This window comes from Protomyctophum bolini, assembly GCF_963924005.1.
Source record: "Protomyctophum bolini genome assembly, chromosome: 4".
Classification (NCBI taxonomy): Eukaryota; Metazoa; Chordata; class Actinopteri; order Myctophiformes; family Myctophidae; genus Protomyctophum; species Protomyctophum bolini.
The window spans coordinates 35,722,064-35,735,143 of NC_137865.1; the positions used below are offsets into that span (position 1 = coordinate 35,722,064).

Below are 13,080 nucleotides of genomic sequence, written 5' to 3' on the forward strand. Positions count from 1 at the left end.
TGAGCAGTAAAATAAAACCGCATCTGACCAGTGTCATCAGGCTATTATATTTCGGGGGAAAAAGAAAATCTATTCTATTTCCTCCCATGCTAAACCCTACTTTGCCTTTTTTGTTTTTACTATTTTGAAAAACATTTTTGAATAGTTAAAATAGCCAATCTAGAAGCTCACAACGTGTCGATGTAGATTGGCTATTTTAACTATTAAAAAATGTTTTTCAAAATATGAAAAGTAATTTAGGGATAAGGGGTTTAGCATGGACTAAAATAGAGCCCTATAGGTGCTCAATGGAGGAGCAGAAATAGTTTCAGAAATAGTCATCTGGTGCTTCAGAGATCAAAGGCACTGAAATGCTGAAGAAAGGCGACAATCCGAGCACTCAAAAAAGTATAAAAATGAGGATAGGGTGGATATAAGATCAAGGTACTTCATGCACCCTGATGAAGAAGACTCCTTTGTGAGTCGAAACATGTTGGCGTTTTAATTTAGTACCTTGATTTTATATCCACGCTCTCCTCATTTTTATACTTTTTGAGTGCCCGGATCGCAGCACCTTCTCTTCAGCAAGCTATTATATTTGTTAGGTATAGATGGGTTTTGATATGGTTACTGCATGGAAACTCAAAAGTAACACAATTGGACAAATTCCATGGCTCATAGGACTGGAATACATGATGAACAAGAAACATTTATTGTAGTGCTTAAAAAATAAATAAACACAGCAACAACAAGAAATCAGGGGAAAGGGAAAGTGCTAAATCAAAAGGTGAAAAATATTATATACATTATAGGATACATTGATTGATAATATCAACTCATACAGTAAAATAAGTTACTTCACAATTTACAAAAAAGAAAGAAAGAAAATAATATTGTATAGATATTTTGGACACCTATAAATAAACTTTCAAGTGTCCAAAATATATTTTCGAATACCGTTTTTTAAACATATACACAGTATGTGAAATAAAGACCTGCATATTTTTTGCTGTATGGAAATTACCAATCCCAACAAAAATTATGGCACAATTGCATTCACACAGTCTCATTGAACACAGTCTGAGTGGGTCACAATATGTTTTGCCTGTTAGGTCTTCAACAAATAAATTCTAACTAATTCTCAAGTAAAAGTGCTTTTTCAGCATTTGGTTTATAAAGTGTTTATGAAGACTAAAGTGAAGAAAAGATTCACCTGTGAACAATCGCGTATAACTTCACAAATGACTTGTCTTGTAAACGACATAAATCAAATCATTTTACATAAAGCTATAAATAACCCATATGGTTAATTTATACAACAAACATTGTTCCTTACAAGATTATTTAGTTTTGTATATATTTTCTTTAAGATTTGTTTTTGGCTTTTCTGCCTTTATTGATAGTATCAAGTGAAGATGGACAGGAAAGAGGCAGAGAGGGACAGGGGCAGCAACGGTCGTCATGAACGGGACTCGAACACGTGATGCGCTGTCAGGCCAAAGCCTAATGTGTCATGCCCCTGGACCACTTGGCCAGCGGGCGCCCGCATTTTGTATTTTTACTACGCTTTTCATTTAGTTTAAAATGCTTGTTTTCATATTTCAGTCCAGTTTCAGTTTAATTACCCAATGTATTTTAGTTTCAGTTTTATTTTTGTAAAAAGGAAAAAAAAAGATTCACTTTTGTTTTTATTTGTTTCAGTATTAGTTTACCCGTATGTTGTATGGGGGTCAAGTAGGCATCTCAGGCTCAATAAGCATGATGCACCAATGCCTCCTCATGCTTGATGTTTGCATTTTCTGTATATTATTTTGGTATTCTTTTAAAAGTACATAATATCATTTAAGTTAGTTTTGGCTTCTTCTAGTTTTTTCTTTTGTTATTTCAGTTAATTAAAAAAAGAATCTCCACACTCGTTTTAGCTTAGAACTTTTCAGAAACCATATACAGTACACGATGCAATAACCTGTAAGAGTGAACAGAACTCGAAAATGGAATAGACTTACCATCTTTTTAAAAGAGTGACCATTTTGCTCAATGCCTGTGTGACTCAGTATAAGATCATGACACCATGACACGTTGTGACACAACTGCCTTCATCAGGGTTACTCTCCAGGTCTTCATCAGTCACCCTGATGAAGGCAGCTGTGGGTAGGCAGTTTTTAGTCTTGCAATGCATTAGCCACTTTAATAAGAGCTGTTGGACTGTATAATATGTATTATTGGTATTATTGTAATAATTGGTGTTTCCAATGTGATAAAGTAAGAGCCTATGACACCACTTATTATACTGTAAATGGATATGAAACTTCCACATGAAAAATAAATTGACATAAAGTGTAACGAAAATGTTCAAGGGCGTTCTACTCGACTTTAAGTCGAACAGATCCGTTATCTTCAGATAATCCCGATTTCAGAGGAACACAAAAGTTCAGATTAAGTAAAGACTGTTCAGTTTCATATTACGTTTTGTCTCCCCAAGTTAACCAGTCTCTGTAACAAGCTGCTTTTTAGCTTGGCTGTTTCAGGGCATAGTTAGTTCCCCCAACACACATGATCCGTGCATAAGTTCTTTCAGGGCCTGGTTGTTCATTCCCTTGTTGAGACAATGGGTATGGTGGATGGTCGTCCTTGGTCCCCCTCGGGGATGCAAGGAGCTCATCATCACCCCCTGCATCCACTGCAGCTCGGAGTCCAGCTCCTGCCTGAGGACAACAATCTGCATGACATCTGCCTCCGCTGGTACTTCCCGCTAAAGGCCAATTCATAGTCCAGTTTTTGGTGAAGAGGTGACCGGTGGTCACCGCTCACACAACACAGTTCTCTGCTTCATTGAAAACTGGACTATGAATAGGCCTTAGTGCTCTCCAGTCTGTCTTCTACACCACTCAGAGCTGCCCGTAGCAGCCTCCACGCGGTGGCCTCCTCCACCTTGCAAAAGGCATAGTAGTGCGCCTGCATGGGACAGCCGCTTCCTTGCACCCTCGCTCTCCGTCTTGTACCAGGCCTCCTTGTTCGCGTCGTATATTATGGGGAGCAGTGCCTCGATGTCGGCCTGAAGAGTACAACGGTGGTGGGCGCCGGCGGTCAGCCCTGTCGCTGTCAGGCCAAACGTCTAATAATAAACGTCTAATAATATCGCGTGGCCTCCACCACGCGAGCGAAGCGTTCAAAGTTCTTGTATGTGTTGTTGGGCACACATGTGGAGTGCGCCTGGATGGTGTACTCCTTCAGGCGTATTGTCTTGAGCTGCTGCGGCTGTGGCACTGCGATGGCATTGCTGGCCTCGAGGGCAGCGGTATACAGGGGCTTCAGAAGGGATGGAGGGAGGGGACACTGAGTGAGAATCTGTCTCATTGTTGGATGTTGCATCTTTAACACAGCACGGCAAACATCCCAGCTAGACAGACGGACACGGCCCAGCCACTTGTTGTATTAGTGCGCAAAAAACTAGTCTCACGTGGGTGTTGTCGCATTCCTTGCTCCTTGCATTCACCATGCTCCTATTCATCCAAGCGGGATGGATGGGGGACTTCCACAGCAAAAAACAGCAATCGCATGCACGTCAGTCAGACGTCGGTAAAGGAAGAACGCACTGTCCCCCGACATCGCAGGATGTTACAGGTCCAAACCATGCATTTCACGTGTACTAGTGAGTTGGAGCTTCACAGTCTTTGATCTATTCGAGTTAACCTCAACTGCGATGACAGTTTCAGAACACACCCGTCCCGAGAGAGACAGACCAAGATGGCCTATAGTGCTGTGTGTTTAGACAGGTGAAAGCTGAGGACGGGCTTGTGTGTGTGTGTGTGTGGGGGGGGGGGGGGGGGGGGGTGCAGCCGCTATGGGACTGTGCTATCGTTTTTCAACAGACCAAACACTGCGTAGCCGCGGTTTGAACTCTGGCATTTGGCGCCTGTCATGAAGTCAAAAGTAATAATAATAGTACAGTGGCTCTGTTGGTTAGGGAAGTCGCAATCCGCCCTTAAAATCCACAGAGCGTGACATGCACGTTATGTTTAAAGGTATATTCAGTGATTTCACTCAAAAAAACCTTAGGTTTCGTTTTTGGCTGGGACCTAAGCCTTTCATCCAATCAGGATAGAGAGCCAAAACGAAACCTAAGGTTTTTTGACCCCCAGGGGTTAACTGGGGACAGGGAGGAACTCCTTATATGGTCAGCACACTCTATAGTAGAGAGGATTATCACAACAAAACAAACAAATAAGTGATATTTGAATTAAGTGAAATCACTGAATATACCTTTAATAAGCACATGTTTGCTACTGGAAAACAATGTCCTAGTTGTAGCTACCAGTTGTTAGCCTGGTGTAAGTTTCCGCACCATTGCCGAAGCCCTTCGGCAATTGAAGCCTAATTTTGATACTGACATTTCGGCAATTGCGCTTTTATAGTGCATTCGATCAAGCGACCCATAATGCTACTCACGTTAGCCGGTTAGCTAGCTGTGTTGTTAGCACAGCACTGGATCGTTCATCTTAGATCCATTCTATCCGTTTCTTTCAATCGCCTGTATCTCCTAGTCCTTGTCCCAGATGGCATTTTGGTCATGAAAACAGCGTTTCTTTGACGGCACAGAGCCGACGATGTGGAGCTCCCAGGAGCTCCGGTCTAGATTCACATTGTCAACAAAGGTTGTCTTGGCAACGTCTAGCTAGCAGAGATAATACACTTCCGGTCGAGTGAAAATGTGGCTTTTCAAAATAAGAGCTCGACTGGAAAAAATGCTGGCTTGAATTAGGTCCTAATTTTTCAATAAATGCTAGCAGTAAATGGGTTAATGTTAATGTGATGTTCAGCATGTTCATGTTAAAATGATCTCAGTAGTAAATTACACAGAGACATGCCATTATACGGCAAAACAACAGGTGCATAGGCTACATACCTTTATCCAAGGGTGATTCATAGCCTCATTTATGGTCATTCTTTTTCTGAAAAAAAATTAAATATAAAATACGAATCAATAACAGACAGACAGACAGATAGACAGACATACTCTACCACTCTGATGCTCTTGGGAATATTACCCATATATGCATAAGATCTTGTGATCCCAACTTAGTAAGAGGTTCAAAGTAAAAAATATTTAGGACGACTGTCGAGCCGATTCCACTCTATGGCTCAGAGAAACGGCTGGATGGCACTTACACCGCCTTTTAATGAGAGTGTAAAATCTCTCTTGGAAGAGCCACCCATCGACTTCTCTAATATACAGCAACCTTCCCTGTGTTTCTTCACTAGTCTGATCCAGAAGAACACAGTTTGCCACTATTCCCAACTTCCAAGGGCATATTCCCAATATGTTCCTGGGAATATAACCCTAATATGTAGAGACAAAATTCTTTCACAGGAATATTAGGTTTCCCTGTGTTATTTCAGTGTAATCAACAGGCTAAGTGATGCAATATTAATAAGTAATAATACATTAAAATTACATGTTATAGAAAAGAAAATGATCAACATATTGCTAGATCGTGGCAGGCAGATTTACAGTAGTTACTGTAAAGTCCTCAATTCCCCTCTGTTGAAGACCTTTGTCAATGAAGTGGCCAGAATAACAAACTGCCTTCCCTACGTACACTGTACTTCAAATTTCTGTTGGCTGGCTAGCCTTTCATTAATGTGGAAAAGGACCTTTAACACCCCTCTCTCTATTGAGGGTTAAGAGTAAGACAGATTCATAGTTGTGTGCTGGTGTTTTGCAACTTGCTGATCTACATCATCATTTTTCGACCGCGGTCGAGATCATGGATCCCTAGCGGCTAGCGATGACATCAGATCTGATCTACAAGCTTATCTAAGAAGGTCACAACACGTCACAGCATGACACATTGTCCACAAACTCCAGAGTGTTAATTTAACGCAATTCTAACGCAAAAGGCAATTTTTCTTTTTACTACATACTGGCTTTTTCATTGCAGTGCTCAGACACCCCGGTGTGTGTTACAGGCTGGAAGAGTATAAACCCTAAACCTCACCTGGTGTCTTTCACCAGAAGCTGTGTAATAAAACTTTTGGCCAGCTCGCTCGTAGTGCTGAAGTACTCATCATCAAAGTCGTAGTTCATCCCCGAGATATTTCCCATCGTCTCCTGTTTCGTGTCTCCCAGAAAAGGTGAATAACCGCTCAAACTGTATGAGGCCATAAAGAAAGAACACATGCACCAGACATTATGGTTTCTGCCATGCAGACATACCCTACATACATATTATGTATATTAGAGTGTATACATTACATGTAGACATACCTACATACAATGCATATGTATATTACAGTGGTGGAACAAGTACTCAAATGTTTTACTTAAGTAAAAGTATCAATACTGCAATATAGAAATACTTCGTTATGTAAAGTAAAAAAAAAAATCTTTTGAAAATAGCATTGTGACCTTGAAATGTATATAGAGCTGAAGCGGTTAATGCATGTTTAATAATAATAATAATAAGGGTAATAAGGGTAATAAGGGTAATAAGGGTAATAATCTTCCAAATAACTAGTAGTAACTAAATTTATAAAATAAATGTAGTGGAGTAAAAGTACAACATTTGTCTCTGAGATGTGGTGGACTGTACTTAAGTACAGTACTTAAGTAAATGTACTAGGCATACCACACGTACAATACATGTTATGCAATATTTCTCATAGCTTCCAATAAATCTCAACTTACAGTATATATGTGATGACTCCAATGCTCCTGCGAAAGGTTAACACAAAGGTTAATCCAGAGAAATGCATTGCGGCCTGTATGTATGCCAGGCAGAATGGTGCGAAGGAATTATGGGCTCTTACCACATGTCTGCCTCCAATCCTAGTTGGTCATAGTTGACTATCTCTGGGGCTGAAAATAGACAGGCACACGTTCCCACATCACAAACAACTCCAGGATAAAATGAATTAACCGTACAAAACAAAGTCCACACAGAATTGAGAAGTCCTGCTTCTAAAAACACTTGCCAACAAATTCCGGTGTTCCAAAAACGTCTCTGAAGTCTACCCCGTCTTCCATTACACGTGCCAAGCCAAAGTCTATGATTTTGATGCGTGGTAGGGCCGCGTTCTTATCCAGCAGCATAATATTTTCAGGCTGAAACGAAAATAAATAAATGATAAAACCCACATTAGACGCCAAACCAAAACGACAGGATTGGATAATAGGCAACATAGAATATTGCAGGTTACCTGTTCATCTTTTAGCGTAGGCATTGAAGGAAAACATAATTTGTGAGTGGATGTGATGCAGAGTGATTATGGAAACAACAGTGCATCACTGCATCAGTGTAATAATATTAAGACTAATAATATGACAAAAGAATGTTCGTCAACTACCATTTTTTACTGACAAACTAAATGAAAACTAAGCTATGATGACTATACAACTAAGAATATATATTGACAATTTCGTCAAAACAAAAAAAACTAGACTAAAATGCCAAAAAGGGACTAGTGGACAAGAGATCCAATATAAGTCATTTTACACTTGGAATTGCATGCTGAAAATAGCCGATCTACAAGCTCACAGCGCATCAAGGCCCACCAAAATATTTTTTGTTAGATGACTAAAATCTTATAATTAGTCGACTAAAACTAGACTAACACTAAAGCTAAATTCCAATACCCAAAATCTCGGCCACTCACTACGGTGAAATTGGTGACCTGCTGAAATATGTCACAATCTGTTGACATCACATGTCAGCTTGTCCGAACGTAAGTCATTGCAGTTTGTTCATTAGCAGACCTAACTGCAGGCCTTGTTGACTAGATTTAGAAGACATTTTGAAGCTCTTTCTACTGAAATGATCGATTGTTTATATGGAGAAAACCCCGTCATTTAACATGCATTTCAATGGGGGAGAAGGACGGCTTGCCCTGTCTCCTCACTGCTAGTCTCTCAAGACAGACTGTTGATTCTGTCAAATTCAAGGAAAAGAGGGTGCTGCAATTTTCTTTTTTTACGAGTCAATTTTCATTGACTCATAAAAACTTTTTTCACTTAAAAAGAAATTACTACAATTTATTGTCCATATAGGTCCAAAGTTCACATGTACTGTAGACGTTTTTGTGCATTTTCATCAAAGATCCAGGGAGGAGATACATTTTAACTGTTTTTCATATCATTAAAAATGGTCAGAGAACAGGAAAGTTGTTGTGTTGTGGCATGAGGAGACGCATATGTGTATCAAAGAGTCATTGCCAACGGTCAAATGGTTCATGAGATATGTTCGTTAAAATTTCGCATTTTCAATTGAGTGCTATAGCGCCACCCTTTGGCCAATGGTCATGGGCTTTGCATAGTCACCATTTGGCATGGACCTCTACCAGATTCCCGTGTTTCACGAAAACCGACTGCACGGTTCAGTCAGAACTGCTATTTTTGGCGGAAGGAGAAGAAAAATAAACACAAAAACAATAAGTGACCAAAGTCACTTTGTGACTTCTTGGTCCCTTAAAAAACAGGATGATCACAGAACAGCGTGGGTGACATTGCTCTAATGTCAGAGAGATAACCTTGTGGTGTCTGTCTGGACCCAAGCCACAGAAAACAGGAAGGATGTATTAATCAGATTGGCCAATGGCCAGACACACACTATTATTGACAGCAATGTGCAGTGGTTCGGTTCCCAAACGTTTTAGCTCGAGACCCGAGAAATGTGATATCTCCCCAGGACCCAAACTAGTGAAAATAGCAGATCTACAAGCTCCTAAAGCGTCGCAATGCCATACGTTCGGGGCTTGGCTATTTTCACTACTTCTTAAACATTTGTTTTCTAATTTATGGAATTTTTTTTATTTAGATTTTTTTCCTTTTTTTATAAAATTGTTTTAAAAAAATCTCTTTTAAATAAAAAAAATTAAAACTAAAGAGGAAAAGAGGTCTTAAAAGGTCTTTCATTAGCCAACTTTAAATAAATACTTTTTGAAACGTCTGTGGGAAAAATGAATGAGGAATTCTCTTCCGGGCCTGTCGTCGGGGGCGGGACTGCGACGATCTATCATGCAAGCCTTTGTCACAAGCCAGGCCATGCATACAGCCTTAACACTGACAATGAGCTTCTCTTCCCCGACAGAGGCCACATGAGGTCAGGTGACACACTGTGCCGTACTGTATACGTACAGGAAGTGTTTCACTCAATCTTACCTTGAGATCAAAGTGTGCGACTTTTTTGGAGTGGAGGTACTGGACTCCATCGAGGATCTGTTTGATAAACTGAGTGGCTTCCTCTTCACTCAGAGACTCCTTCTGAGCCAGGAACTCAAACAGCTCTCCTCCAGACACTCTGTAACACACATAGATAGATACCTTTATTATCTGAGCCAGGAACTCAAACAGCTCTCCTCTAGACACTTTGTAACACACATAGATAGATACCTTTATTATCCCTCACTCACCCAGAGTTAAGGTTACAACTTACATGTAAGTTGCTGTAGTATATAGTAGAAACAAGGCAAAAAGAATGACAAGATGGATCAATAAATAAATAATACAGATCAAACGAGGGTAAACGATAAATCAGTGTGTCATCATAAAGTGTATCACTGTCTCGTCATAAAGTGTATCAATGTCTCGTCGTCATAAAGTGTATCACTGTCTCGTCATCATAAATTGTATCACTGTCTCGCCTTTCAGAGTACGTCTCAGTAATGTGCAGCATGAACACCGTTAACACCCGCTCACACTTTGTCGCCGCTGCGATGCTCGTGAGCTTATAGGTCGCATAGCATAAATTAGGCATTATTATGATTAAATGTGGTAGACTATATTCAATTTCTGGGTATAGGAAATTAGGAATGCAATGGTCATGGCTGCCTTCCTTGGGTAACTTTGTTTACGGTTACAACACATCAGCAACAGGAGAATGCCCTAGCCTCGACGACCTTACAGGCGTATGCAAAGGCTCAACTTATGTAATTGTTTATGTAGACATAGCACTCTATAGTGTGTACACATACCGGTAGTTTCATTATATAGATAGTCCACTGTTTCTATGTATTTGATGTATTACCATGTGTTGTTCTTGCTTACTGTAAATCGCTCTGGATTAAGAGCTTCTGCTAAATGCCTAAATTGTAAATAAAGAATGCATGAAAAGCCGAACGAGAAATCATTTTGCAATCAGACAGTTGATGCGCATCACTTCTTCTTCCCCCGAAATATTATCACACGCCTGCTCTCTCTCGCCGTCGACAGAGGAGCACACAGAGCCATTGATGAGGCAACAGTTTGAACAAAGTGCGCTTTATGCTGTCTATCTGTCTGTATAGCGCATAGTGCAAGAGCAACGAGCACGTTAATGTAACAGAAGACCCAGTCTGTTGAGGCTACCATTCACGCCTCCTTTCAATTAGTCTTAATTGGGCCCTCCGTCCGTGTTCCATCATGGCCCATGGGAGCACGCCGGTATACCCTCTGAGGCCTCTCCTCAACCCGGCCATTATTGACGTCTCAGTGCAAGTGACATTTACTTGTGTTTCGTCATTCGCCACCATGACCCTGCATGATTGACGGAGGCTTGCATCAAACACAAGTCTGACTAGTATATTACTACAGTATATAGCCTTAGCCACCAGTGTTGATTTCGTCGACTTAAACTGTGATGAAAAATATTCGTCGAATACCTTTTTTTTCTACTGACAAAAACTAAATGGAAACTAAGTTACGATGACTAAAATTAAGACTAAATATATTGACAATTTCGTCAACAAATTAAAAACTAGATAAAAAACCACCATACACTTTTGAGGTTTCATTTTATTGTATTCTTTTTTCATAAATCAGTGCTATTGAACACCCTTTATGTCTGTGTCTTGGTTAAAACAATATTGGGACAAAACCTCTTAACTCCATTGGACCCTCTGTCCTCTGACTGTCTGCTAAAGCAACTAACTCCACCTACGCCTCTCATGCAAGTTATTGGCAATACTGTATATAAAGTCACCAAAAAAAACACCAACTCTGATGAGGTAGTATTGCTTTGTTTTCAAAAATATATTTCCAATTCTCTAAAAAATGATCATTTTGGAGTTTTAAATGGTTTCTTCCCGACAGCAGAGATGTGTAAAGGACAGACAAGACAGACAGACAGACAGCAACTTTTGGTTGCAAGGCTAGTGAATAAATATTATTTTGTATAGAGTATGTAATGTTGATACAATATAACTAACAACACAACTGACAGTGGTTGTATTTGGTTCCCCATGTTCTTCTATTAATCTAATTGAAGACTTACAGATCCTGCGGTCTGGTATAGGACCACTACTATAGTGGTATAAAATGGTAAATGGTGCATTTATATAGCGCCTTTATCCAAGGTGCTTTACATAGATTGTGCATTACATTCACCCGGGGCATTCACACACACATTCATACACTGATGGCGGCAGAAACCATGCAAGGCACCAATCAGCACATCTGGAGCAATTAGGGGTTCAGTGTCTTGCTCAAGGACACTTCGACACTAACTCTGGGGGAGCCTGGGTTCGAACTGGCAGCCTTGCGGTTACCATCCAGCCACTCTACCCCTGAGCCACCGCTGCCCCTTTTGAAGGTATCGCCTGAAGATCAAAATCCATGCCTATACTTCCCTGAGCTATAGTAGTACTGTAGGCATGCTTAATTTAAGTTTATTATAGCTCAGTGGTAAACATGTCAGCACTTGCAAAGGGGGCGGTTTTCCCCCCTGATAAAAATCGCTAGGGTAGATTGTGAAAGTGCAGCTTTAATGTTAACACTTGCTTTATGGCTTTGGTATTATGCTAGCCTGGCCCAGATCCATAGAGTAAGACAGAGTTACAACACCTCCATTCACTTCAAAAAAACCTACTTTCTGGCCTTGACAGCCCATACATCCAAACAGAAAATTCCTATTTTATTGCATTAAACAACTTTAACAATGTTTAACTCACTTTTCCACTCACTTTGCCACTCAATTTGCCATTCACTTTGTGCATGCGCATTCCCTCTATTTGCGCCGCCCTCGTTGAAAACAATGTATTTCAAACTCCAGCTTGTCACTGTCCAGGCTGCATGAACAGCACTCGAGTGCTCAGTTTTCTGCCCCCTCAATGTCGTAACTCTGTCTTCATCTATGGCTCTGGCCTGGCCCAGCCTATGGTCCCTTCAGGAAATTAAGAAAGCCGTATATTTTGAAAACAAAGCAATACTGCCTCATCAAAGTTGGTGTTGTGACTTATATATTGTCAATTACTTGCATGAGAGCCACTCTGAGTGGTGGAGAGAGTGGAGAGTGGAGAGAGTTGCTTTAGCAGACAGTTTGAGGGTCCAATGGAGTTAAGAGGTTTTGTCCAAAGTGTTTTTTGCTACTTTCCATTGGTTCAACATTATTTTCTAAACACACAGACGTAAAGGGTGTTCAAAAGCACTCATTTATGCAAAAAGAAAGAAATCCAAAACCTGAACAAAAAAATCCAAAACAGTTTGGAGAGACTTGTATGGAAGAGCAAACGTACAGTAATTAAAATAATAATACATTTGAAGAGTGTATGTCTAGTAAACTGAAGGTATTGTTGGGTGAAAGTGATGGAAATGCTCGTGTGGAATTAAACTCACAACTCCAGGATGAGCACCACGTCCGTGCGGTTCTCGTACACGTCGTGTAGCTTGACGATGTTGGAGTGCTGGCACTTCTGCAGGATGTCCACCTCTCTCTCGATCTCCTCCTGGCGGATGCCTCGTCTGCTGGTCCGGCTCTGACGCTTCTTGATGTACTTTGCCGCGTACCGCTGAGTCGTGGCCTTCTCCATGCACCTCTTGACGATGGCAAACTGCCCGCTGTGTGTACGCAAAGCAAACACAACCACCACTGGCCGTTAGATCTCTGGCCCCTTCGGTTGCTTCTAGTGATGTTTTCAGGACTAGAAAGCCTGCAGTTTCTATTAGCTTGGATTCCCCATTGACGATGTCACTGGTGGACGGGTTTCTGAACTTCCCACAGCCCTCCTATGAGACACAGACTGAGTAGAAAGATATTTAGATTATTAGTGAGGACCTATTATATGAAGATGGGTTGAAAAGTTGTGAAGTGGTCCTTTAATAATGATTGTCTAACTGTAGCAACATGCGGG

General features: G+C 40.6%; 2 protein-coding genes across 6 annotated transcripts in view; one reads left to right on the plus strand and one right to left on the minus strand.

Annotated features, from left to right (window-relative positions):
* Positions 1–12,338, plus strand: part of LOC308314334 (inter-alpha-trypsin inhibitor) — a 114,061-nt gene extending 101,723 nt beyond the window's left edge. The window contains exon 7 of the transcript XR_013963959.1: positions 12,249–12,338. The gene's annotated coding sequence lies outside the window, so the exon portion shown is untranslated. The remainder of the gene's footprint in view (positions 1–12,248) is intronic.
* dapk2b (death-associated protein kinase 2b) overlaps positions 1–13,080 on the minus strand; it is a 32,271-nt gene that overhangs the window by 5,007 nt on the left and 14,184 nt on the right. The window contains exons 3-11 of one of the 5 annotated variants that reach the window (XM_080761909.1): positions 12,566–12,787; positions 9,137–9,275; positions 6,955–7,084; positions 6,790–6,838; positions 6,668–6,694; positions 5,979–6,131; positions 4,886–4,931; positions 4,429–4,611; positions 3,170–3,288 (exon numbers count right to left, since the gene is read on the minus strand). In XM_080761909.1, coding sequence (XP_080618035.1) covers positions 4,474–4,611; positions 4,886–4,931; positions 5,979–6,131; positions 6,668–6,694; positions 6,790–6,838; positions 6,955–7,084; positions 9,137–9,275; positions 12,566–12,787 — 904 coding nt within the window. In that variant the 3' untranslated portion in view covers positions 3,170–3,288; positions 4,429–4,473. Of the gene's footprint in view, positions 1–19; positions 4,612–4,885; positions 4,932–5,978; positions 6,132–6,667; positions 6,695–6,789; positions 6,839–6,954; positions 7,085–9,136; positions 9,276–12,565; positions 12,788–13,080 lie in introns of those variants that run through there. The other 4 variants (XM_080761910.1, XM_080761907.1, XM_080761908.1 and 1 more) reach the window with 4 other exon arrangements.